Here is a 27,541-nt window from a genome sequence, read left to right as displayed (position 1 = left end):
ACCTGGCGCCTTTCCACTTTGGTTTTTTGAGGCAAGATCTCATTGTTTGGCTCTGGCTGGCCTGAAACTTGCTATATAGACCAGGCTGGCCCCAAACTCCAGAGATATGCCACCACACCTAAGTCAAACTCTTAAAAAATTATGTGGGCTTGTGTATGCAAGTACCATAGCACATGTGTGGAGGTCAGAGGACAACTTACAGAAGCCAGCTCTCCCCTTCCACCATGTGGCTCCTGGACTGAACTCGCGGTACCCACGTCACGACTGGGTGGCCAGCCCTTTTACCCACTGAGCCATCTCGCGGACCCTCAAGTACTTCATACTAGCTGACCTTGCTGCCAGTAGAATCAAAATGAAAACAGATTGTGCTTCATGGAGAAGCTGTAAACTGAAGGCAGCAGCAAGAAAACATCCCTATTCATCTTCTGAACCCCAATTTTGCCAAAGAGAGAAACTTCAAGTCAACTTCTTTTCAAAAGGTTTAATTCTCAGGATGGGAACAATGACCGGAGTGGTTGGGATAGTCATTTCTAGAAAAGGTTCTTTGCTGAGGTACCAAGGTGGGTATCATGCCACAGAGTTCCTTTCACTGCATGATTCTCTGAATAGCTATGCTGTTGAGGTGGGAACTACAAGTAAGCGGATTTCTACTGCACTCATGAGGTTCTCTGTTATTTTCTGAGTTTCAATAAACAATGTCAAGACTTCTCTTCATCCTCAGTACCCAGGTGTCTGTCTGTCTCTTTGTCTCTGTCTGTCTCTCTCACTCCGGGGTCTCACTATGTAGCTCTGGCTGGCCTGGTATTTGCTATGTAAACCAGATATTTGCCTGCCTCTGCCTCCCAAGGCTGACAGGCAAGTACCACCATACCTAACCAGAGGTTCTCTTTTCATCTAGATTTCCAAGCATGAAGATACTAACCAGAACACGTCATGGATGCTACAGGGTCCCTGAAGGCTAAGTTCTACTTACAGGGTTTCCCCTCGCCTGTAGGTTTGATGGTTTAGATGGGAAAAATTCTTGTTGTCATTAGAGTGATGACTGCCATAAAAGGCTGTCTCCCAACAGAAACATTCCTTTATGCTTCAGGTGTTTAGGAATCCGTCCTCTCATGACTTCGAAGATGTTTAAAGAGGCTACAGCTCCAACTGAAACTCATTCCACATTCTTTGCATTGGAAGGGCTTCTCGCCAGTGTGAATTCTCTGGTGTTGACTGAGATGAGACTTCAGACTGAAGCTCCTTCCACATTCATTGCACTGATGGGATTTCCCACTGGGGCAGATTTTCTGATGTTGTTTTATGTGGGGACACTGACCGCACTGTCTCTGCATGCATCACATTTCTGGGGTTTCTCTGCAGTGTGAGTTCTGTAATGCTGAATGAGGTCAGAACTGTAACTAAAGGCTTTCCCGCAGGTGTCACACTGGTAAGGCTGCTCCTGTAACTCCAGCTTCTTATCCTCTATTACGGTCAAGTTCCAGCTGTAGGCTTCTTCACAGACACCGTTCTTCTCGCTTTTCTGGCCCACGTGGAGCACTTGGTGTTCAAGGAGGCTGACATACTGGAAGAAGATTTCTCCACACTCGTGGCACTGGTGGGACTTCTCTCTAGAGTGGAGTCGGAGGTGACCAGCGAGGTGTGACCGTCTCCCAAATCCCTTCCCACACTCATTACATTTGAAGGGCCTCTCCCTGCTGTGCACACTCTGGTGCTGCACGAGATGGGACCTCACTCGGAAGGCTTTCCCGCATAAATGACAAGTGTAGGGTTTTTCACCCGTGTGAACTCGATGATGTTGAGTAAGGTGGACACGCTGATTGTAGCTCTTCCCACATTCCTCACACCTAAATGGTTTCTCCCCAGTATGGATTCGTCGATGCTGAATGAGGTGTGCACTCTGAATGAAGCTTTTCCCACATTCATTACATTTATGTGGCCTCTCTCCTGAAGACTTTTTGTGGGCATAGCTGAATTCGCTGCACTTCATCCTCTTTGAAGAGGGTTGTCCTCGGATTTCTTTCATGACAGCTCCCTGCTGCTCACCTGCCCTATCTTGGTGTTCACAGCCTTCACTATACCCTTGAACCTGAGAAGCATCACTTTGAATTTCTTCTGATAGTCCTATGTCTGCTTCTGAAAATTCTGGAATTTTCTTAACGTTCAGTTTAGTGTTCTTACTTCTTTTGTCATTGCCTAAAAAAGTAAAAAGCAAACACAAAGTTCATCAGTTCTTTTACAGAAAAAGAATAAACTGTCAAAAAAAATGTGGCATAAAAGGGAACATATGTATCTACCTAATGCCAACAGCAATGAGAATAACATTGATAATGAACCAATGAAAAGAATGAGACAAAATACAACAAAACAGGGCTGGGGAGATGGCTTAGCAGTTAAGAGCACTGACTGTTCTTCCAGAGGACCTGGTTCAATTCCCAGCACCCACATGGCAGCTCACAACTGTAACTCCAAGATCTGACACCCTCACACAGACGTACATGCAGACAAAACAGCAATGCACACAAAATAAAAAGAAAGAGAGAGGGAGAGACTTACTAGGCCAGGGATAGTGGCACCTGCCTGTAATTCCAACAGCTGTGGGGCTGAAGCGGGAGGATATTTATTGGGTTTGAGGCTAGCCATACTACGTAAGTTCCAGGCCAGCCTGGGTTATATAGAATGAACTGAGAGATGGGGTGTGAGAACTAGGAGTATTGACTCACTCCTATAGTCCAGCAGTTGGGAGGATGAGACAAGAGGGTTGCAAATTGGAGACCAGCCTGGGCTATACAGCAATCCTCGTGTTCAGGTGGAAGCAGGAGAATCAGAAATTCAGTGTCATATCTGGCTACATGAAGTCCAAGGCTAGCCTGGGCTACATGAGATACTATCTCAAAAGAGAATAGAAAAATAAATACACTAGCTGGGCAGTGGTGGCACACGCCTTTAATCCCAGCACTCGAGAGACAGAGCCAGGTGGATCTCTGTGAGTTCGAGGCCAGCCTGGGCTACAGAGTGAGTTCCAGTTTTTTAGCAAAGCTACACAGAGAAACCCTGTCTTGAAAAACCAAATAAATAAATACACATTTAAAAAATTCTTAAGCTTAAATTAAGACTAAAATAAGCTATAATCTTTGGCCATTACCACAACTTATCTGTTTTTTTTTTGTTTTGTTTTGTTTTTTGTTTTTTTTTTTGGGAGGGGGGTTACTTTGTTTTTGTTAGTTATTGTTTGAGACAAAGTCTCACTATGAAAAAGAAAAAAAAAAAAAAAAGTCTCACTATGTAGCTCTGGCTAGCCTAGAACTAAGTAGACCAGACCAGTTTTGAACTCATATCATCCTCCTGCCCCTGCTTTCTGAGTGCTAGAATTAAAGGTATAAGCCGCCCTGCCCAGCCCATCTGTTCTTTCCTACTAAGCTGATAAATCAACGTTTGCGTCTGGCCACTCCCCGAACACACGCTCCCCAGACGTACAGCTTTGGGATTTCTCTCTGAAGTGGCGTTTCAGGTGCTCGATCAGGTGAGAGTGGCGACCGAAGCTCTTCCCGCACTCGTTACACCCGTAGGGCCTCTCCCCACTGTGGACGCTGTGGTGCTGCACCAGGTGGGAGCTCACTCGGAACGCTTTCCCACACACCTGACACTTGTAGGGCTTCTCGCCAGTGTGGACTCTCTGGTGCTGAGTGAGGTGCACCCGCTGATTGTAGCTTTTCCCACATTCCCCACACTTGAATGGTTTCTCTCCTGTGTGGATTCTCCGATGCTGAATGAAGTTGGAGGCTTGGAGGAAAAACTTCCCGCAGTCAGCGCATCTGTGACCTCGCTCACCGTTCGATTTCTGCTTACGGCTGACGTCTGGGCCTGAGTTCAGAGCTCTTTTCTGCCTTGGCTTCGCCACGGTGGGGTTCACCGGCCACCTCTGCGCCATGTCCTTCGGGTCGCTAACTTCTGCAAACTCTTGACTCGGAGCACCACTCCTTCCTGTGCTTTCCGCCGCCACCCAGTGAGAGTCAGCGCCGTCAGAAACCTGCGGTACCATGAGCTCTGGGTTGCCTTCCCTCGACTCATAATCTGAAATGAGAGAAGCAAACAGGCAGTCAGCTAGCGCACACAGTGCAAGAAAGTGACAGAAGGAGCCAGGGTAAGGGAGGGAGACAAGCGTGTGTTAGGAACACATGGCTTCGGGAAATGACAATACAGGGACAGGATGAATATCGATGCAGAAGGGTGGGCATGAAGCTCAGTTGGTATAGTGCTTGCAAAGCTATAGAAAGCTCTGGGTTCTGCCTCCAGTTGTGATAGGGCACACCTGTAATCCCTACACCTGGAAGTAGAGGCAGGAGGATCAGAAGCTCAAGGCCAGTGTGAGCTACATGAGACCCTGATGACAGAAAGGGAGAGTGTTAGGAGGGCAGGTGTGAGACACCATGTCTTGTCTAGGCAGTGCTGAGGTGGCTCCCAGGCCTCTGGGCACTCTAAGCACTCCACCAATGGAATGGTACAGAAGAGTCTCCCTTTATGTACTTACTTTTTTAAACATTTACTTTCAAATGTGGTAAGTATTTGTTTTAACTTCTGGCCTTCTATGATGCTATCAGAAATCTGCAAGTATGAAAATGATAAAATGTGGCCTTCTAAAGGAGAGAAGCTAAGGGGCAGAGCCCCCTGAAGAAGTTCTCAATGTGGCAGACAGCGTGAAGCTGTGAAGGTGCGGAATGACAGCGAGGCAGCCAGGCCTGGTGGCCCTGTTATTTATTAAGTGGCACAATGTTATTTATTAAGTGGCGCACTGTTATTTATTAAGTGGCGCAATGTTATTTATTAAGTGGTGCAATGTTATTTATTAAGCGGTGCTGTTTACGGTGCAAGAAAAGCCACAAGGTACAACAAAACCCACTATAAGTGTCTATTAAGGGAAGGAAATAGAAGGGGGTGCTTAGGCCTATGGAAAGATCGTGCAGGAAGAGGAGGAGGGATATGGGGAACCTACTTTTAGAGACACACACACACCCTCCCCAGCATATGCACATATGGGCTTACGTAACATGCAGTGCATGGATTACGTACGTAAGGCCCTGGGATGACTAAGCATCATGCCAGCGGTCATGGGGGAGTGGCTAGGAATTCTAACAGGCACATGCCTGTAATTCCTGCTACTTGAGAGGCTAAAACAGAAGGATCAAAAGTCCAGGTCAGCCTGAACAGTGAATTTTTGCCTAGACAACTAACTTCCTAATATCCTTTCTCAACATAGAAAGTAAAAAGGGGCCAGGTGGTAGTGGTGCAGCTTTTAATCCCAGCACTCTGGAGACAGAGGCAGGATCTCTGACAGTCTGAGGCTAGCCTAGTCTACATATCAGTTTTTAGGCTACCCAGGGATATACAGAGTCCATGTCTCAAAAGAAAAAAAAAAAAAAGGTGGGAGCTGGAGAGATGGCTCAGTGGTTAAGAGCACTAGCTGCTCTTCTACAGGTCCTGTGTTCAATTAGTTCCTGAGCTCAATTCCCAGCAACCACATGGTGGCTCACAACCATCCATAATGAGACTTGGTGCCCTCTCAGGCATGCAGGCAGACATGCAGGCAGAACACTGCATACATAATAAATAAATCTTTAAAAAGAAAAAAAAAGGTAGGGAGGAAGCTGGGGATGTAACTCAGTGTACATTAGCACATGCAGATTAGTATAATGTAAGAGGTCCGGGGTTCAACCTGCAGTACCACAAAAAAAAAAAAGGGGGGGGAGAGACAAAAAAAATCAGAACTCAAGAATGACATAGTATGGTGTTGGAGATATGGCTCAGCAGTTAAGAACACTGACTGCTCTTCCAGAGGACCCAGATTCAAGTTCAAGTCCCAGCACCCACATGACAGCTAACAACTGTCTATAACTCCAGGATCTGACACTCTCAAACAGACATACATGCAGGCAAAACACCAATACACATAAAATAAAAATAAATGACATAGTAAACAAGTGTGGCTGGATTTGAACTCATAATCCTGCATGAAACCTGAATGGGTACCCAACGCACACACATATTTTTAATGGCATTTATTTATTTATTTATTTATTTATTTATTTATTTATTTAAATGCCGAATGCCGTTTATTGAAGGAGGGAGGAGGTCTTAAATACAGGCTTACAGCACAATGGGAGAACCCCGGAGGGCAGAAGTTCGCTACCTTGTTTTACAGTCTTGCATCTAAGCTGTTAACGCCCATTATGCAGGATACACAGACAAGGAACTTCCCTTAAGCATTCAGGAGGGTAGAACCCAGCAGGGAGTTAGCATAGGGAGGATATCAAGGTCAAGGTCAGCAAGCAAGGCAACAGTTACCCAGAACGGGGCCAGGGCCCTACAGGTCCCCCCTTTTACTAATAAATGAGCTTCTGACTTAGGTTGCGGCACACATATATTGAAAGGATATATGGTGCTGGTGGCTGGCGCTGGTTACCGTGTGGAAAGGTCACAGTCACAACAGCACCCAGTGGTACCTTTTAGAGCTTTATTAGAAGGAGAGAGAGAGAGTCAGACCTGGTGAAGGAGAAACACAGATAGATGGGCGCAGACAGAGAGAGAGAGAGAGACTGAGAGAGATGCAGAGAGCGAGCATGGGGGTGCATGTCCAGCTTTTAGACTGGGACGCAGTTGCTTGCTGATGACGTAATAAGGCGCCAGACACACACACACACACACACACACACACACACACACACACACACACACATCTCTGATCTCTGATAACTGGTAAGTACCTCTATATTAACTGAAATACATAGGTAGCACTAATAGACTTAAATTACACAAGTGATCTGTATTAATTTAAAAGAAAATATTTTAATTAAATATAATGCTATTTTTTTTAACTTATGCGTATCTGTGTATGGCATGTGTATGCTGGTGGCTTTGGAGTCCAGAAAACTACACCAGATCCCCTGAAACTGGAGTTGCAGACTGGGTGCTGAGGTCCAACTCAGGTCCATTAGAAGAGTGCAAGTACTCTTAGCCACTAAGTCATCTTCCTAGTCCAAAGTGTAATGTATTTAACATAAACAATTTATTGAGATAAAAGACTACCTCTATGGGGGCTGGAGAGATGGCGCAGAGGTTAAGAGCACTGCTCTTCCAGAGGACCTGGGTTCAATTCCTAGCACCCACATGGCAGCTAACAACTGTCTGTAACTCCAAGATCTGACATCTCATGCTGACAGACATACATGGCAAAACACCAATGCACATAAAATTAAAAAAAAATTGATTAATTAAAAGACTACCTCTAAGATCCCAACAGACTGATGAACAGAAGACATGCACAAATAAATTGAGCCAAACAAAATACAGGGGTTGGTGAGATGGCTCAGCAGGACAAAGGTACTCCCCGCCCATGCCTGAGGACATGAGGATTCCTGGAACCCACATGGCGGACGGAGAGAACTGACTCCTACAAACTGTCTTCTGACTTCTATATGTGTACTGTGACACACACACACACCTGGTTCCTTGTTAAGGGCTAGGCCAGTCCAGGGGACATTCCGGACATTCCCTGAGGACATTCCCCGAGGCCCTGACCTATGGAGAAGGATTAGTTCCTGTATAAAATCAGGAACTTGTTTGTCAAAGCCAGTAATGGCCTGGGGTCAGACCTTGTGGGGAGCTGCAGTTTTGTGGATCCTGAGAATTCAACTTTCCCCCCTTGAAGGGCTGTGGTTATGGGTCCCAAGGCTGTTGAGCAGCAGGTCTATAATGCAATCGAGGTGTCCTCTGTCCCCTTTGTGCAACACTGCTGGGTTAGCTTCCTGCTGACTCTGTCCCATTGTATGATAGCTTTTGCTGACCTTGTCCCATTTCTCCTCCGGCAAGCTGTACATAAGACACTGTGCCTCTTAATAAACCTTCATGAGCCGTCAGCTTGTGCAGGACTTCCTGGTCCCAAACCTTCCTCAGCCCCTAGTCTGATCCTTCCCCTTCAGGACCCTGTCACTGAAGAACAACCAGATCAACCACCAACAAATAAGTAAATGTAAAAAGAGGGCAGATTGATCAGGGTGGTGGTGGCGCACACCTTTACCCCTAGCACTCAGGAGGCAGAGGTAGGCAGATCTCTGTGAGTTCAAGGCCAGCCTGGTCTACAGTGTGAGTTCCAGGACAGCCAGAACTACACAGAGAAACCAAAGAAACAAACAAAACAAAAAAGGGGGTGGATTGGTGATATGAGAATGGGAATGGAAAATGAGTAAAAAGGCAACAAAGAATTAATGCCACTGAGATACAGTAATCACCACTCTACTAGAAATATTCAGTGACATCTCATATGTTCTCACGGTTAATCTTCATCGTCAATGGACCGGATTTGGCATCACCTAGGAAACAAGTATCTGGAATGTGAGGGTACTTCCAGAAGGGTTAACAAAGGAGGGAAGAGCGCCCTTGAATGCGAGTGGCACCATCCCAGGGGCTTTGGCCTGTACAGAAAGCAGAACATCAGAACTCAACCCCTTTGCTTCCTCACTGTGGATGCAACGTGACCAGCTGTCTCAAACATCTGCTACCAGGCCTTCCTCACCATGATGGGCTGTACCCTCAAACTGTGAGCCCAAATCACCATTTCTGCCCTTAGGGTGCTGCTTGTCAGGGATTTTGTTACAGAATCGAGAAAAGTAATGAACCCAGGAGTTTTTGTGAATAAGGACTATTCTACTAAGAATTACCCAACTTGGGCTGGACAGGAGAAATGGCTTGGTGATTAAGAACATTACTGCTCTTGCAAAGGACTGTAGTTCAGTTCCTGGCCCCCATGTCCAGTGGCTCACTACTAACGGAGATCTGATGCCCTCTTCTGGCCTCTTCTGGCACCCGGCATGCACATGGTGCACACACATACATACAGGCAAAACACTCATAGACATAACGTAAAATAATCTGAACACACACACACACACACACACACACACACACACACACACACACACACACGGGGCTGGTAACGTGGCTCATCAGTAAAAGCCACTTGCCTTGCAGGCCTGGCGGCCTGTTTGATCCCTGTAACCAACATAAGGGTGGATAAACAGAACTGATTGCACAAAGCTGTCCTCTGCAGGCGTGATAGTGCACACCTTTGATTACAGCTTTTGGGAGGCAGAAGCAGACAGATCTCTGTGAGTTTGAGGCTAGCCTGGTCTACATAGCAAGTCCAGGCCAACCAGGGTTACAGAGTGAGATCCCGTCTCAGAAGAAAAAAAGTTGTCTTTGACCTCCATACCATGGCACACAAACACATCATACATATACACAACACTAAACAGTTAATAACAATTAATAAAATTTAAAAAACTACCTCCCTTGTACTAATAGTCCTTCAATCACACCCTTGTTAAGTTAGAAACAATATGCAGAAAAGGTTGATTTACTTTCAAAGATTATAAAGTAGAGGGGACTAGAGTGATGCTCAGCAGTTAAGAGCACTGGCCGCTCTGGCACAGGATCCAGGTGTGACTCCCGGCTCTGTGGCTCACAACCAACTCCAATTCCAGAGGATTCAATACCTTCTTCTGGCCTCTGTGGGCACCAGGCACACATATGATGCACACACATGAAGGCAAAACACTCATACATATAAAACAAAATAAAAAACTATGAAAGATTATAAAATAAAGCATAGCAATTAAAGCATGCATGTGAAAGGACATGCTACACAGACTCTTCACAAGGTAACAAAACTGGTGAGTCCTCTGCATGCAGGTTGACAATTCTTACCCACAGGAGTGATACTCTCACAATTGTCCTTTCTGCCATCCCTACTAAGAGACTTCTGGGACTGGTCCAAATGTCCCCATTCCTCCAGGATGAAGGACACAGCCACATCAGCCACATCTTCAATTTTCACCAACTTCTGAAATGGGAGATCTCTGCTAAAGTCCCACTCCCGTGTGCAAATCTGCAGTAAGGGCAAACCTGGGGGCACTGAGTCAGCAGCCGGGGAGACTGCGCATCCAAACGGGAAGCATGACGCAGAAAGGAAAAAGACAGAGGGAATGAATGGGAGGCAGCCACCAGGGATGGGCCTGGAAGCTAGTCAAGTGCCTGGTAAAGATGGCGTCACAACCTAGAATCACTGGGGAAGTGAGCCTCCAAGAGGGGATGTCTAGAACAAGTTGGCCTGTGGACAGGCCTCTGAAGAATCTTTTCTTAATTAAGGAATAGCTGTGGGAAGACCCAGCCTACTGTGGGTGGCACCACTCCCTGGGTTTGACTCCTGGAGTGTGGAAGAATTGAGAGGGCTGGCTGAGCGGGCATGCATTTCTTTCTGTCTGCTCTGGCCTGTGGTATGATGTGACCAGCTGCCTCAGGTTCCTGCCACGCTAACCTGCTCACCACGGTGCACTGTGACCTGGAGAGTGAGCTAAAGCAAACCCTTCCTTCCATAGGCTGTGTTTACCAGGGCACTCTGTCCCAGTAACCAGAAACAAAACTAGGACGGATGGGGATGGAGAAGGGCACGGGTTCTCGTGGAGGTCAGAAGAGCGCTAGCTCACCTGGGACCCAGCTGAGAGGAGTGAGGCTGTCAGCTCCTGGCTGTCCTTCGGGGCAATGGAAGGAACCTGGAGAACAGGAAGGGCTGAGAGTGGAGAAAAGGTACAAATGAGACTATCTGGTGAGGTTCTCAGTGCCATCATGCTCTTCCTCCTCTGCCCACGGAGCCCTGAGGCACTGAAGTTAAATTCACCTTGGCTCTCAGGACCCTATACACTCTGGCCCTGTCCTCCCTCTACCTTATTCCCTCTTCTCCCCAAACGCCAGGCTAGCTGGGCATGTGGGCACAGGCTTTAATCCTAGTGCTCAGCAGGCAGAGGCCAGTGGACTTCTATGAGTTCAAGGCCAGGCAGGGACATTTAGTGAGACCCTGTCTAAAAACAAAATTCTGCTTTGGTCAAGCTAATCCCTGCTGGGCCACACCTCAGTAACAGATGCATTTAACTATGCTTAGGGCAAACTGGTATTTCCCAAGGCTCAGAGTTTCACAGGTTTTTAATGTGCTAACAAGTTACCTTCAGATCTCAGTACAGGGCAGATTCTGTCTCACTCAAACTCCCAGACTAATCAAGTCCTCCTGCCTCAGCTTCCCAAGAAGCTGGTACCACAGGCATGTGCCACTGTGCCCAGCAGTATGGACTGGTCTATTAACAAGGTCTAATGAACACAATATAGTTTTTGAGTTTTCCTTATTGACCAACTTAGAATTATTTTAAGAATAGGATTAAAGCCAGGAGCAGTAGTGCACACACTTTAATAACAGTACTCAAAAGACAGAGGCAATCAAGAAGACCTCGTGAGTTCAAGGCCAGCATGGCTTACATAGTGAATTCCAGGACAGCCAGAGCTACATGAGACCCTGTCTCAAAGGAGGGGTGGGGGTTTGCAATATTTATATTGAGGCTTCCTAAAGAACAAGAAAGAAGCTTTTGTTTTGCAACTAGAATGACAGTCATTGCATGTAATAACTTCTATGCTTGGTCTCAGCCATAGGTTGACAAATACCCACATGCACACTGTGAGAAATCTGTTTCCTCATCTTCAGAGTTACTTAATTGTTTCTAAGCATTGTTCATTCACTCTTCCCAGCAAGGTCACAAATGAACTAAAGTAGTAAGAACAGAAGTGTACTGGAAGGTGTTCTGTCAAGGTGACAAAGCTGGGGTCATCTGGAGGAGGGACTCTTGGTTGAGAAAATGCCTCCATAAGCAAGTCTCTAGGGCATTTTCTTGATTGAGGATCAAAACGAGAGAGCCCAGGTCACTGTGTGTAGTGACACCTTTGGCCTGGTGGTCCTAGGTGCTATAAAGCAAGCTGAACAAGCTGTAAGGAGTAAGTAAGCCAGTAAACAGCACTCCTCCATGGCTTCTGCAGCAGTTCTTGCTTCCAGGTTCCTCCCTTGAGTTCCTGGCCTGACTGCTCTGAGTGATGGACTATAAGCTATAAGATGAAATAAACCCTTTCCTCACCAAGTTGCTTTTGGTTGTAATGTTTTGTGCTGGGTGGTTTGGTGTATCAACTTGACACAAGCTAGAGTCATCAGAGGCTCAGTTGAGGTAAGGTCTCCTTGAGATCCAGCTGTAAGGCACTTTCTCATTTAGTGAGCAGTAGAGGAGAGCCTGGCCCATGGTGGGTGGTGCCATCCCTGGGTTCTGTAAGAAGGTGGGTTCCTGCATCAGCTCCTGCTTCCAGGATCTTGCTCTGTTTGAGTTTCTGTCCTGACTTCCTTCAGTGAAGAACAGCAATGCTGAAGTGTAAGCCTGATAAACCCTTTCCTCCACAACTTGCTTTTTGGTCATAATATTTTGTCACAGCAACAGAAACCCTAAGACATGCTTTATCACAGCAACTGAAAACTAATTAAAACAAGTAATCAGTACCAGGAGTGGGGGTATTGATGTGACAGACCTAACTATATTAAAAGAACTATGGCATTCTCAGTCAGTACTGAATCATTTGGCACAAAAATCTTTCCCAAGTGATGTTTTCCAACAAGATCTAGGACCATCCCATGTTCCAAAAGGACAGTATTATGTGATAGTATTCTTTAATCTGTTATGATATTTGCGTGTCAAAATGTACTACATACAAAGAGGTTTGATTTTTACTAAAATGTCTTAAAAAGTAGGGGTACTTGTAGGGGGACTGGGAGGCTGGGGATGTAGCTCAGCTTGTAGAATGCTTGCCTAACATGTCTTGGGCCCTTGGGTTCCATCTCTAGCATCATAGAACCAGACATGGTGGTGCACGCCTGTAATCTCAACACTCTTAGAGGTAGACACAGGAGGATGAAGAATTCAAACCATCATCAGTTAATAGTGAGTTTGAGGCCAGCTGGGCTACATGGGACCATATCTCAAAACAAACAAGGTTGGGGCTAGAGAGATGGCTCAGTGGTTAAAAGCACATACTGCTGTTGCAGATGACCAGAGTTCGGTTCCCAGCACCCACATCAGGCAGCTCACAATCACTTACATTTTTTTTTTTTCAAGATGTTTTTTCTCTATAGCCCTGGCTGTCCCAGAATTCATTCCATAAACCAGGCTTGGCCTCCAACTCAGATCCATCTGCCTCTGCCTCCTGAGTGCTGTGATAAAGGCATGTCTAATCACTGTCTAATCACCTGTAATTCTAGTTCCAGGGGAACCAATGCCTCTTCTGGACTCTGCAGGTAATGCATGCACATATACATGCAAAACAAACATACATATAAAATAAAAATAAATGTTAGCTGGGTGGTGGTGGTGCACAACTTTAATCCCAGCACTTGGGAGGCAGAGACAGGCGGATCTCTGTGAGTTCAAGGCCAGCCTAGTCTCCAAAGCAAGTGCCAGGAAAGACACAAAGCAACACAGAGAAACCCTGTCTCAAAAAAACAAAAAGTAAATATATAAATAAATAAACAGATGTTTAAAAAAACTTCTAAAACTCTCCAAATAGTCCCTATACTTAGAGACATTGTCTTCTATTGTAAGAATTTAGCGGTCACTATATCTGAGGTAGACATTATATTAATTGGTTTTCACTATATCTAGGGTAAACAGAGTAAATAGTTTTCATTGTATCCAGGGCAAACATTAGAGTGAATAGTTGTTTTCTGCAAGTACTTTGACCTTGAAGAATCACTGTGGAAAACAATGAAGAATCTTTGTGGGAAACAGTGATTGTTTTCTGTGATTTGTAGAATTGTTTTTCTGAAAGGGTGTTGCAGTCTTCATATGACTTTGGTCACAAGACACCTCGGGCACACCTGAGGCTCTTGGATGATTGTGTATTGCAAACCATACAAAGTAAAGGACTAAAGTCATGAGGACATGTGATGCTTCCCTTCAGAGAGACCTAGAGATTAGGCTAGGGACCTTGGTATGAGGAAATACTTCAACCAAAAAACAACTTTGTGAAACAATCAATGAATATGCCTTTGTATGGCTGTTTGGGGTTTGGTTCATCAGAGGCTGGACCTCCCTGCTGCCACACAGGCCTTAAAAGTTCTTCTTGGAGTGACCTCTTTGACCCATGCAACATTACCCTGACAGTCTTCATTATCATTTTTGCCACAGGGGGTCCTGGGAATGGAACCCAAAATCTTGCCCTTACTAAAGCTACACTCTACCACTGAGCTATGTCTGGACTGTCCCTATTATAGCTGTCTTAGTTTTTGAGACAGGGTCTCAAGCAGTCCAGCCTCAAACTTGCTCTGTAGCCAGGATGGCCTTGATGGTCATCCCACCTCTGCCTGCTGTGCTGGGGTCACAGGTGTGCTCCACACCTGGTTTGTGTGGTACTGGGGACAGAGCCCAGAGCTCCATGCATGCTAGGCAAGCACTCTGCCAACTGAACCACATCCCCAGTTGATGGATTTTGAGTGAAAGGGTGATACAGTCTCAGTCATCCAAAAAGCTGTCCCTCTCTCAAGGGTCCGCCTGCCCATACTCCAGGCCCTCTTTTGCCCATGTGACCAGAGCCCCCATGCTCTAGTTACACTGACTGCACTGAATGGATGAGCCTCACCATTTTCCTCCAGAAGATTCTGTGGCTCTTGATCAGACTGGGCCTCCACAGGCAGAAACTGGTGACTGAAGGACTCCTGCGTGGCTCCGGATGGTACCATCTTCTGAGGAAGCACTTCAGGACATGTGACAATCTAACAACCACAACTACAACCAATCAGCAAAATTATACACGGGGATGGGAAAGAACCCATTAGAGTCCATTAGACTGTCACCGGTCCCCTTGCTCAACACTGATCTTGTGTCTACAAGGAGCCAGACTCTGATTAAACAGCAGTTTAACAAACATGGGTTACTTCTACTGGGAAATAACTTCCATGAGACGACATACCCACATGCAAATACACAATTATGAACTCCATGTTAGACGGGAAAGATACACAACTACAGGACAGAACAGGTGAGACCCACTTTAGCCTGAGAGGCTAGGAAAGGGTGTCACTTTGTAAACACCTAAAAGATGTTAAGAAGGGGCTGGAGAGATGGTCCAGCGGTTAAGAGCACTGGCTACTCTTCCAGAGGACCCGCGCTCAGTTCCCAGCACCCATATGGTGGCTCACAATCATCTGTAACTCAGCTCCAGGGAATCCAGAGTCCTCTTCTAGCTTCTGAGGGTACCAGCACACTTGTGTGCATACACACACACACACACACACACACACACACACACACACACACACAAATCTTTTTTAAATAATTATTTTTAAAAAGAAGGCAGGGCCGGGCGGTGGTGGCACACACTTTTAATCCCAGCACTCAGGAGGCAGAGCCAGGTGGATCTCTGTGAGTCCGAGGCCAACCTGGACTACAGAGTGAGTTCCAGGAAAGGCACAAAGCTACATAGAGAAACCCTGTCTCGGGGGAAAAAAAAAGGACTGGAGAGATGGCTCAGAGGTTAAGAGCACTGGCTGTTCTTCCAGAGGTCCTGAGTTCAATTCCCAGCAACCACATGGCAGCTCACAACCATCTGTAATGAGATCTGGTGCCCTCTTCTGGCCTGCAAAGGGACACATGCAGACAGAACACTGTATACATAATTAAATAAATCTTTAAAAAAAAAAAAAAAAGCAGGCAAAGGGGGAGAAGAAACCCAGGCACAGAGAGAGTTCCCAAACCTTCCCTCAGGCAAAATAGGGTATTTGAGCCAACCCAGGATCCCAAAGAAGCTGGGGAAGGGTAAGGGTAAGGGGGAGAGATGAAATGGGAAGATGGAAAGGTCATTATGGGACTCAGGAAGCCACTGCTGGTCAGACTAAGATTTAAGACAGTTTATGTTCCACATGCCTGTAATTCCAGCACTCAGGAGACAGAACCAGGAGGGTTGCAGCAAGTTCTCTATTCCTTGCCTCAAAAAAGACTTAAGCTAGGTCATGTCCAGCATGATATCAGCCTCTACCATCCTGCTCTCAGCCCTCAATCCAACCTAGGGTGTATATAATTACCCTGCTCCAAGGCACAGCTTCCTCCTAGAAACTGTGGAAGGCATTAGAGTTCTGCCACCTCTCCCTTGCTATCTGTGTCACAGGGTGAGCTAAAGTTGACCAAGAGTCTGAGGATGTTCTGGAACTCTGGAGTACCCCTCATCCTCAGAGTGGGAATGATGAGATCAGCACCTCACACAAAGATACAGACACTCTGAGGAACAAGTGGAACCCTCAAGGAAACTTCAAACTCTTCCAAACCCATAGGCTTTTGTTCTGTTTGTTTTTAGACAGAGGCCTTCCTTCTCAGAATCCTTCTATCTCAGCTTCCCAAGTGCTAGGATGAAAGGCAGTTCCCACCAAATCAAGCTCTAAGTTCATAAGAAGAATACACTGAAAGGAAAAACCAGAGGGAAGGAAATGCCAAAACTGTTTATACCTCAAGTAATTTCAAAACAGACTCAGAACCAGCAAATAGGACCATCAAAATAGAATACAAACATCAGAAACAGATGCCCTAAACAGGCAGAAATTTAACAAGTGATAAAGACAGCATTTTTACTTTTTTTTTTTTAGAGATTTATTTATTTATTATGTATACAACATTCTGCCTCCATATATGCCTGCACGCCAGGAGAGGGCACCAGATCTCATTATAGATGGCTGTGAGCCATCACGTGATTGCTGGGAATTGAACTCAGGACCTCTGGAAGGACAGTCAGAGTTCTTAAATTCTGAGCCATCGCTCCAGTCACATTTTTACTTTTGAGTCAGGGTCTCTCTCCCTATAATTTTGGCTGGCCTAGAACTCTCTCGTAGACCAGGTTGACCTTGAACTCATTGAGATTCATCTGCCTACCTCTGCTTCCCAAGTGCTGGGATTAAAGGTGTGTGCCAAAAGATGGCATTTTAATAAGAAAAGGTTCCTTTAAAAGCTGCTGTGCTGGGAAGGTGGTGCTGGAGAGATGGCTCACAGGTTACCGTAATAGCACACACTGCTCCTGGGAGGAGGACCCAAGCTCGGTTCCCAGCCCTCACATCAGGCGGCTCATAACCACCTGTAACTCCAGGGTCAGTGAGTTCAATGCCCTCCAAGGGCATCTGCACTCACATGCACAAACCCAGACACAGAAACACACAATTAAAATAAAAATAAGAACCAGAGAGATAGCTCAGTGGTTTAGAGCACTGGCTGCTCTTGCAGAGGACCTGGGCTCGATCCCCAGCACTCATGTGGTGGCTCACAACCATCTGTAAACCTAGCTCCAAGGGATGTAACATCCTCTTCTAGGCTCCATGGGCACATACACACCTGCAGGCAGAACACTAAGATGCATAAAATAAATAATTCTAAAAACGTAAAATATTTTCTTTAAAAGTTTCTGGAGAAATGAGAGAGGTTTGTGGGGAAAATAGCTGGAACCATACCAAAGACACTATATCAGAACACTCTCTAGACGAAGCAGTCTGTTAAAAAAGAATTTAAAAAGGACTGAGGAAAGGTTTTCATGAACTTCAGTGAAGAAAACCTAAAGTATGAACCCTAGAAACCAGGACACAAGAGTTACACTGGTTCCTATCTAAGTACAAAAGATTCCGAGACTACAAACTGGAAAAACAGCACATGCCAATACAAAAGGCACAATGCCTATTGCTTCTAATAGGTAAGAAATGCAATTAAGAAACACAAGCATAATTTGCAAAAAGAAGAAAGGGAGAAGGAGGAAGAAGAAGAGAAACATTATTCTTTAAAACTCATTACTTATTGAGTATGGTGGCACACGCCTTTAATCCCAGCACTTGGGAGGCAGAAGCAGGTGGATCTCTGTGAATACGAGTCCCCTCGGGTCTACATAGTGAAATCCAGAATACCCAAGGATACATAGTGAGACCATCTAAAAACAAAACCAAACCAGAATATGACTGACTGAAGCACCAGAGGCCTAAGACTCTCAGCCCTGCTTGGCAGCTCCTCAGCGCTCACAGCCTCTTCCTCACTGCCCTGGCTCCTCCCCCCACTCACCTGTTGCCTGTGCTCCTCCAGCTCTTTCTGGATACTTTCTATCACAGCCACGGCTTCTTCTCCATTCTCGGGGTGATGTTCTCTCACCCAGGCCTGGAACTCTTCAGGCAGGATGGTGAGGAACTGCTCCAGCACCAGCAGCTCCAGGATCTGCTCCTTGGTGTGCAGCTCTGGCCTCAGCCACTCACAGCAGAGCACCCGGAGCTGGCTGAGAGCATCCCGGGGTCCTGTGGCTTCATGGTACTGGAAGTGCTTGAAGCGCTGGTAAAAAGTCTCCAACACTGGCCGGCTGTATCCCTGCATCCAGGAACAGTCCTCTTCTTCCACTTTCACTATGAGAAGGTCGTCAGCTTGCTCTTGCGAAGCCGTCTCAGCTGGAGGCTCTCCGTGTACAACTGCTCTGGATTCTGTCATTATCATTCCAGCTCAGTCTCTAGAGGTTGCCCGTTACACTGACCCAATTCGTTCTCTGCTCTTCTCTGAAGGGCGCTTTTTGCGGTGAACAACCTTCCTGGGATGTCGGGAATTATCATCAGCCAAGAGAGGTGGCAAAGATGTCATCTATACTAAAGAAAACCACTCAAGAAAGTCATTCACCATACGTCAGTCATCACTTCATCCATAAAATTACTAATCGTAACTACGTCCAGATTTTAAAAACGCAAAGAACGGCCATAAAAAAGTGACATCAGGCCCAACGTTTTAGAAATGAAAAAAGTACACATCTCATGTAAATAACCGGACTAGATTACTCCAGACAGAGTCGTTTCTTCTCTCTATCATAAGCCAAACTTAAGTCGGAACAGGAGTGAAACCCATTAAAACGGTCATATCTGGTTCTAGCTTTCAAGCCATAAGGGCTTGACAGGTAAACAGAAGCCTTCATTAGTTCTAGGAGAAAGCACGGTTGGAGACAGAAATTTGGACCTGGATTCCTCGGAATAGCTCCTGACCCGGAGACGGAGACCGGACGGGTCAAGGTTAGGGACAGGACCTCAAGTGTGGACACAATGCCCTAGTCGCTCTTCTCCAGTCCCTAAGTCCAGGGGACCCAAAGAACAAACTCCCCGCAGCCCAGGCTTGGAAGATGGAGTTCTCACAAGCCAAGAGAGAACCGCGTCCGACACTTTCCAACAGTTCCTCGCCGGAAGTAGCCGAGTGCTAGCTTCAGCCATAAATCCCACCCCCAAGAGCGCTTCCGCAGCCTCTCTAGGAATCCCGGAGGTCCTCTCAGCGCAGCGGGAGGGAGGAGCTACTTCTGGACCCGCCCCCTTGCAGAGCTGACCAATCAGCGAGCCGCAGGCAAGATGTTCCTAGGACCTGAGGAAAATAGCTCTAGTATCTATTTCCCACCCAAAAAGCCATAGCTTGCGCCCCGCCCCGCCCCTGCTAGTAAGGCTAGAGGGCGGGTCTTAGGGGCGGGCCCCCACTCTCTCGCGTCTGATTGGTCGAGAACAGCTTCCCCCACACTGAGGAATTGAAGTTGGTTTGCCCCTTGTTGCCAGCTCACAACCCTTCGAATTCTATCACTGCCCTCGCCACTTTCCCAAACATACCCAAAGACATTCTTTACTGCCTCAGTGTCGAGAGCCAGAGACGCATAGGACTACATCTCCCAGGAAGCCACTCGCGAGCAACACAGTCTAGCCAATATGGCTGCGGCTCACCGCGGTCTCCAGGGCTTATTAAGATGCTGCACCCGGTGGACTGGACGGCTCTCTGATATTTATCTTACTGCCAAGCCTGATGACATGAGTTCGATCCCTGGGTTCGAGATACCCAAATGTTATGGAAGTCAAACTCGCTGTGTACGCGCCCCCCCCCCAGCTCAGGCATTAGGGAAATTAATTTTTTTAATATTAAAAGGCAACAGGGGATCTGATCTATTCCGAAGGCAGGGGGTTCTCTCGATTGATCACACTTGCTCTCTTCTCACGACTGGACTTGACAGGCCTTTAAAAAAAAGTAATAATAATAACAACAGATGTAGCAAAGGTAAGATTACGCCAGTAGCCTGGCAGCCTGCCGGCTGGGGAGAAACCACATTTCAAAAAAGGGGAGTTTTGTTTAAATCCTGTTACCCTAAACCATAAATCTCCATCTTTAATAGTTTATCCCTCTCCTATTGTGTTTTGATCACTTCCCAAGTCCTTCGCGGACAGGCAAAGTTCCTGTTGTCACTCCTTAGGGGCACACTGAAACGGACCACTGTGGAATTGCAACCTCTGCAAATAGTTGAACACCCAGTTAGAGAATAAAGACCACAGCGCTGTAGGGCGGCAGGGAGGGCGTCTCTAAGGGGTGGTGATTGTCATTCTGAAATCCCTGAGTTCCATCTCCAGCACCAAGGAGCTGGGGAGTGAAATAAAAATTATAGGCACCGGAGAGATGGTTCAATGGTTAGGAACATTTACTGCTCTCGCCAGATGATCTGGGTTCCCAAAACTTTGATAGCTAACAACCTTCAGTAACTCTAGTTCTAGGGTATTTGATGCCCTCTTCTGGCCTCTGTGTGCACTGTACACAATGTGAATTAGAGATATGTTGCCCACATCCCCCCTCCCACAACCCCCCCCCCGCACCCCTCCCCATAGTGAGATAGGGTCTCACTGTGTAGCTCTGGCTGTCCTGTAACTCACTATGTAGACCAAGCTGGTCTCGAACTCACAAAGATCCGCCTGCCTCTGCCTCTGGAGTTCTGGGATTAAAGGCATCTGTCACTACTGCCCGGCAGCAACTATTATGTCTCTACGCCATGTTATGGGAGCCGAGAATTGAACCCAAATACTCAAAAAGAGCATCTAGTGCCCTTAACCCTGAACCATCTCTCCCGCCCCCTTTATTTGTTTGTTTGTTTACTTATTTATTTATTTATAGACAGGATTTCTCTGTGTAGCCCCCCCCCCGTTTTACTTTTTAATTTTTGTTTGTTTCTTTGTGTTTTGTTTTGTTTTGTTTTTTCGTTTTGTTTTATTTTGTTGAGACGGGTTTTCTCTGTGTAGCCCTGGCTGTCCTGGAGCTCTCTCTGTAGACCAGGCTGGCCTCAAACTCATAGATCTGCCTGCCTCTGCCTCCGAGTGCTAAAGGAATGTACCACCACCTCCTCGCTCCGCTGCCGCCACCACCACCACCCGCCCCTTTTTATTTATTTGTTTGTTTGTTTAAGGACGTGGCCTTGGGCAGCTCCAGTGCAATATGGAAGGCGAACCACCAAGGTGCATCTTAGTCCTCCAGGGTGCTTAGAGAGACCTTGGAAAGGCAAGGCCTCGCCCCAGCGCGTGGGACAATGACGCATTTCCGGCCTGGGTTTGTTTTCCTGTCACCAGTTAAAGAGAGAACTAAAGGCCGTGATCACGGGTATGTGGTGTCTGTAGTGGCCTGTTCGGGGTCTCGTTTGTGGAAGAGGGTGGCAGTGCGCCCCGTTTTTCCCTTCTTTAAAAAAAAAAAAGTTCGAGCTGGACGGTCCAGAGACTGATGGCTGCGGGTGCCGGGCTTTGTACGGTGAAAGTGGAGGACTCACCTGGGAGTCAGAGGTTCTCCGGATCCGGGGATTGGCAGAACCCCGAAACTTCTCGAAAACAGTTCAGGCAGTTGCGCTACCAGGAAGTGGCCGGCCCGGAGGAGGCGCTGAGCCGACTCTGGGAGCTCTGTCGGCGGTGGCTGAGGCCGGAGCTGCGCTCCAAAGAGCAGATCCTGGAGCTGCTGGTGCTGGAGCAGTTCCTCACCATCCTGCCGCAGGAGCTCCAAGCCTGCGTGCGGGACCACTGCCCCGAGAGCGGGGAGGAGGCTGCGGCCTTGGCGCGGACTCTACAAGGAGCACTGGACCGGGCTCCACCCCAAGTGAGACGCGGGGGGTCTCTGGGTGGCGCCAGGGAGATGGTTTAGCGTTTAATACGTGTAGGGCTCTTCCAGAGGATGAGTTCAGTTCCCAGCACCCACGTAGGGTGGCTCACCATCACCTGTAACTAGCTTCAGGGAATCTAATGCCATCGTCTGGGCATCTTCAGTCACGTGTGTGTGTGTGCACACACACAGTGGTGATTTGAATGTGATTGGCTCCTATAGGTTCATATATCGGAATGTGTTAAGTCCGTGAGAGGACACGTTGGAAAAATAGAGTAATACTCCTGACATTTATTACTGGTTTTGAAATATATTTTGATTTTTTTAAAGGCAGCGTCTTAACTATGTAGCCCTAACTGACTTGAACTCATGGTAAAAACCAGACTGGCCTTGAACTCACAGAGATCCACTTTACCCCAACTCCAAAGTTCAATGCCTAGCTCATGGAAGCTTGCCTGTGCCTTTTGAGATACAATCCACAATCACTGTCAGTGTGAAAAGTCATTTTCTTTTGCATTTTTTGTTCATGTGACTGTGTGTTTGTGTGAACGTGTGCCACGTGTGTGTGAGTGCCTAAGGAGCACATAAAAGGGCATCGGATTCCAGGAGCTGGAGTCACGGGCTGTTGTGAGCTGCCCAAGTGTGGGTGCAGGAAACTGAACTCAGGTTAAGTCTTCCTGGAAGAGCAGGAGGCACTTTTACCTTCTGATCCATCCTGAAAAGGTAACCCAGCCCCTAAGAAGTTAATATTGAAACAGTTTCCAGGTCCTCCCCCCAAAATGTCGTTTCATAATTTAGCCGTTTTTTTCAGAGGCAGTTTTTTCACCTTAGCACCTTAGCACTTAGCACTTAGGACATTTTAGTTGTGGGGGACAGACACTCAAGCACTTCAGATTTGTAGAGCTCAGACTAGGAAAATGCTGGAGCGCTAATTTTATCCCTGGCTGAACTGAGATATTCTGACATTGTGAACAGTTTTGCTCACAGGCATTTTCGATACAGGAAACTAAGCCTATATAAGCATACACGTGTTAGCCATGTACATGTGTACATAGTGTGTTTAGTCAGTTCATCACCGTGATAGATACCTAAGACAACTTAAGGAACACAAGATTCACTGAGATTCAGTGGTTTAGAAGTTAAGAGTCCATGGTCGGCTGAATTCATTGTTTCTGGGCTTGGGGCATGGCAGAACACCATAGCAGAAGGGTATGCTGGAGCGGATGTGTTCACTTCCTGGCAGTGAGGAAACAGAGCAGGGATGCAGAAAAGGGTCAGGGAGCTAGAGCTCCCAGGTACACTCCCCTGCATCAGCATCCTCCACCTAGGATGCCTCTTCTCTTCTCTTTCTCTCCCCACCCTGCAAATTGAGACATGATCTCATGTAGCCAAGGCTGGCCTAGAACAACTCCCTATATAGGGGAAGAGGATGACCCTAAAATTATCCTCCTGTCTCCACCTACTGAGTTCTGAGATTACAGGTGTTTGCTGGCACACCTGGCTTCTGTGGTGCTGGGGCCTAAGCTCAACTTGATGCATGCCAGGCCATGTTTCCCTTTTGATAAGTCACAGTGATAGAACTCAAATCTGTTGCTTGTGCCTTCCCCGAATTGTCACAGATGATCCGCAGGAAGTCTTTTCAAGATGGTAGGAGAATGTGGCCTTCTACTGAGAATGGTAACTCTTCTCAGTGCTGTGACAAGAGCATCCTGGGGAAGGGCTTATTTTGGGGTCAAGGTTTAAGAAGAGCTACAGTCTGTGAAGTCAGGAAGGTGTGGCAGAGGGTGTGGCTGGTCACCTAGCTCCACAGTTAGCAGTCAGAAGGAGGTGAATGCTGGTGCTCCCCTTGCCGCCTTCTCTCCTTCATTCAGTCCAGTGCATCAACCTCTTAAGGGGTTGATCTCCCCACAGTCAGACCTGTCCGGAAATGCTCACACAGGTAAGCCTAGAAGCTTAGTTTGGGGCGATTCTAAATCCAGTAAGGCTGACAGTGAAGATTATCGGTAACAGGTCCCTTTGGTACCCAGTCACTCAGCATCTGCGGTTGTCACTTGACTCCCACCAGCTCTCTGGAGACTGGCTTCCCCTTAGACTGGTGGAAATGTCTGCAGTGACAACAAGGACTGAATGGAGATCTTGTGCTGTTCTAGGGCTTTGTGACGTTCAAGGATGTGGCTGAATCTCTGACCTGGGAAGAGTGGGAGCAGCTGGCTGCAGCTCGGAAGGGTTTCTGCAGAGAGAGCACAAAGGAGCCTGGGAGCATCGTTCTGCCTGGTACGCGCTGTTTTCCGATGAGTTGTAGTTTGTGCGGTTTCCCTCCAGTTGCTGTGACCAAACACAGCTTAAGGCAGGAAAGGGTTTATTTGGCTTTCAAGGCCAGGTCACAGTCCATCACTGAGACAAGTCAAGGCAGGAACCTGGCAGCAGGCCCTCTTGCTAGTCCCCACAGCATTACTTCTGACTAAGGAACTCATTTCACAGCCAATGAAGAACAGCAGAAACTGTGAAAGATGTTGTTTGCGGACGGGCTTAGCCTCAGCTAGCATTCCTTTTTTTTTTAAACAACAGGTTTTCTTTTAAATCTTTTACTTATGTGATATGCATGGGTGCGTGCGTGCTTGCTTGCTTGCGTGCATGCGTGGATCAGAAGACAACTTGTGGGAGCAGGTTTTCTCCTTCCACCATGTGTCTACTGAGGAGGATCCTCAAACTTAAGCTCTCAGGCCTGCTATAGGTGCTTTTATCCACTGAGTGTCCCGCCAGCCCCATCAAGTAGCTTCCTTCCACAGTCAAGGTAGTCCCCCACAGAGAGCCCCAATCTGATCTACACAGTTCCTCAGCTGAGGCTTTCCTTCTGTAGGCTGTGTCAGGTTGACAGTTTTTGCCAACCAGGATTAACAGCTGAGTTCTCCATGATCTGTGGGCTAGTTTGCCTTTCACAAACATGGGTTAAGAGCCTTAGGATTTCTTTTGTGACCTACGCAAAGTCTGTCTGTATTTTGTTTTGTGTGCATGTGTTTGTTTTTAATATTTTGTTGTTGTTGGGTTTTTGAGACAGAATCTCACTATGTAACTCTGGCTAGCCTGGAACTCACTATATAGACTAGGTTAGTTGAACTCACAGAGATCTGCCTGCCTTGGCCTTCCGAGTGCTGGAATTAAGAATGTGTGCCACTACACCTGGCCTTTAATAATTTTTTACCTGTTCTTTGATATGTATATTTTATTATATGTATGAATGTACTTTGATCAGAATCAACCCCCATTCCTTTCTTATCCTTTCCCACTCCCTCTGGAATCCTTCCTCCCAGAATGCCCCTGTTCCTATCCATCTCCCTCTGGAACCCTTCTTTTTACCAGCATGTTCTCGTCCATTCCTCTCTTACCTCTTCCCTCTCCCTCTGGAAACCTTCTTCCCAACATGCCCCTCCATTCAAGTTTGTGGTGTTTGTTTTAATAAGTGTTTACATGTGCATGAGTATGGGTTTATTTGCTGGAGCATGGTCAACTTAACAATGGCTACATCCTTGAAGAAAATTCACCTTGGCTCCCCCAGCAGTGATTAAGTAGCAGTAGTTCCTCAGCTAGAGGTGGGATCTCATGGGCCCCTCCCCACGTATATGTGTTTGTGAGAGTGAACATGCACATAGTATGGGTGTATGTGTAGAGGCCAGAGGACAATTTATAGACTCTAACCAATCTTGGATTGACCTTCCACTGAGACCTTGCCTTCAGACTTTGGAGCTACCACCCTATGTCCATTATTGCGTACCATGGAGAGACTTTCTCATATTAATCCATCCCACATTCATGGGATAAAGGCGATCCAGCCTGTCCTGTCATCCTTTCCATTTCACCTCTCTTAGTATGAGATCTGTAGCAATGCAGTGGGACCAGGGAAGAATAGCTTGGTGGCTGTAGAAAAAAATACAGAAGCCAAGTGCATGGCCCCAATGGGTTCATTCGGTTTCACCGGAGGCGTTTGGGAGAAACACTTAGACACAGGTTAGAGGTGCTTCCTCTACCAGCATCTCTCTTAACTGGAACCTAGGGGTGAGATAACAGTAGCTTATGTTTTCATGTTGCAGGCTTGGAAACCAGCGCTTCGAGCACAGACTGGATTCCAAAGCAAGAAACTTTAAAGGAAGCAGAGCCACAGGCATGGACACAAGACGTATCCCAAGGAAAGGTCCCACGATTTACTAAGGGTGGTGACACCCTTGAGGACTGGGAAGAAAAGCAGCCAAAAGACACTGTAGCGCTGCAACTCCAGAGCGCTGCTGAGGAGCAAGGACGAACCACCATCTCACATCTCACTGGTGTGTCCAAGGAAGAAGGAGTTTCTAAAAATAGTGAACTGGGCAACAGTGCCAGCTTTGGCCTTGGTCAGCACAGCCAGACAGCAAAGAGGCTCAGTACCAGTGGTGAATATGGGAACGACCACAAACAAGGCTTCCATGGGAAATGCCATGCAGTGAAACCTCACAACCCTGTGGACAGTAGTTTGGGGCTCCATGAAGACAAACCCTATAAATGTGACAGCTGTGAGAAGAGGTTCAGACAGCGCTCAGACCTTTTTAAACACCAGCGGACCCACACAGGCGAGAAGCCCTATCAGTGCCACGCATGTGGGAAAAGCTTCAGCCAGAGTACCGCCCTTGTTAAACACCGGCTGACACACACCGGGGAGAAGCCGTACGCATGCCCAGAATGTGGGGAGTGCTTCAGGCAGAGCTCACATCTCAGTCGGCATCAGAGAACCCATGCCAGTGAGAAGTACTATAAATGTGAGGAATGTGGGGAGATCTTTCATATCTCCAGCCTTCCTAAACATCAGAGACTACACAAAGGGGAGAGACCGTATAAATGTGAGCACTGCGGAAAGAGCTTCAGACAGCGCTCAGACCTCTTCAAGCACCAGAGAATCCACACGGGAGAGAAGCCCTATGTGTGTTTTGTCTGTGGGAAAAGCTTCAGTCAGAGTGCAACCCTCATTAAACACCAGAGAACTCACACCGGAGAAAAGCCTTACAAATGTCTTCAGTGTGGTGAAAGATTTAGACAGAGTTCACACCTTGTCCGACACCAGAGAATCCACCGAACTAGAGTCTCCTAGCTTTCATATGTCTCTGCGTGACTCATGTGGTGGGTTTGCTATTGCTGCTATTTCTGAGAAAAAGGTCTCACTGTGCAGCCTTGGCTGACCTGGAAGTAGCTATGTAGACCAGGCTGGCCTCAAACTTGTAGATCAACCTGCCTCCACATCTGCCTCCTGAGTGATGAGATTAAAGGTGTACGCCGCCGTGCCCAGCATGACTTGTGTTTTAATTGTTCAGTTGTTTCTTTATCCAGAAACTACGTTCTTTGTCATTTGGAACATTTCAGTCACTCATAGACAGATTTCCCTAGGCCTCTCACATTAGACAGATTAGGTCTGATTTGAACCATTTTTGTTTGTTTTTTGAGACAGTCTCATTATGTAGTTCTGGCTGTCCTGGAATATACTATGTAGACCTGGCTGGCCTAGAACTCACGGAGATTCTCCTACCTCTTTCTTCCAAGTGCTAGGATTAAAAGCATGTTCCACCATGCCTGGCTTGATTTGAACCTTAATACATGCTCTTAATAAATTCTTCTTAATAAACAATTTCATGGGGTGCTGGAGAGATGTTAAAAGCACTAGCTGTTCTTCTGGAGGTCCTGAGTTC

The 27,541-nt window shown here is 46.9% G+C and overlaps 2 protein-coding genes across 2 annotated transcripts; one reads left to right on the top strand and one right to left on the bottom strand.

Annotated features, from left to right (window-relative positions):
• Positions 1-466: 466 nt before the first annotated feature.
• On the bottom strand, positions 467-19,216 carry Zkscan5 (zinc finger with KRAB and SCAN domains 5). The gene is given in 7 exon segments (XM_028890286.2): positions 467-1,318; positions 1,321-2,196; positions 3,478-4,074; positions 9,760-9,895; positions 10,539-10,621; positions 14,548-14,680; positions 17,991-19,216. Coding segments are annotated over 7 exon segments (2,469 nt in total). The 5' UTR covers positions 18,411-19,216; the 3' UTR covers positions 467-1,094.
• Positions 19,217-21,275: 2,059 nt separating this feature from the next.
• Positions 21,276-27,353, top strand: Znf394 (zinc finger protein 394). Its single transcript, XM_028890287.2, has 3 exons — positions 21,276-21,830; positions 23,984-24,107; positions 25,922-27,353. Exons 1-3 carry the CDS (start codon positions 21,465-21,467, stop codon positions 26,947-26,949), a joined length of 1,518 nt encoding a protein of 505 aa, XP_028746120.1. The 5' UTR covers positions 21,276-21,464; the 3' UTR covers positions 26,950-27,353.
• The last annotated feature ends 188 nt before the right edge of the window (positions 27,354-27,541 follow it).

The sequence above is a fragment of the Peromyscus leucopus genome, chromosome 23, assembly GCF_004664715.2.
Source record: "Peromyscus leucopus breed LL Stock chromosome 23, UCI_PerLeu_2.1, whole genome shotgun sequence".
In the NCBI taxonomy this organism is placed as follows: Eukaryota; Metazoa; Chordata; class Mammalia; order Rodentia; family Cricetidae; genus Peromyscus; species Peromyscus leucopus.
Note: the sequence above shows the minus strand (reverse complement) of the source record. Positions and strands in the feature narration are given on the sequence as shown.

Coding starts and splice junctions, on each gene's coding strand:
- Znf394 (XM_028890287.2), top strand. CDS start 21,465: ATGGCTGCGGGTGCCGGGCTTTGTACGGTGAAAGTGGAGGACTCACCT. Junction 21,831..23,983: donor TGGACCGGGCTCCACCCCAA/GTGAGACGCGGG, acceptor GTGCTGTTCTAG/GGCTTTGTGACGTTCAAGGA. Junction 24,108..25,921: donor TGGGAGCATCGTTCTGCCTG/GTACGCGCTGTT, acceptor TTCATGTTGCAG/GCTTGGAAACCAGCGCTTCG.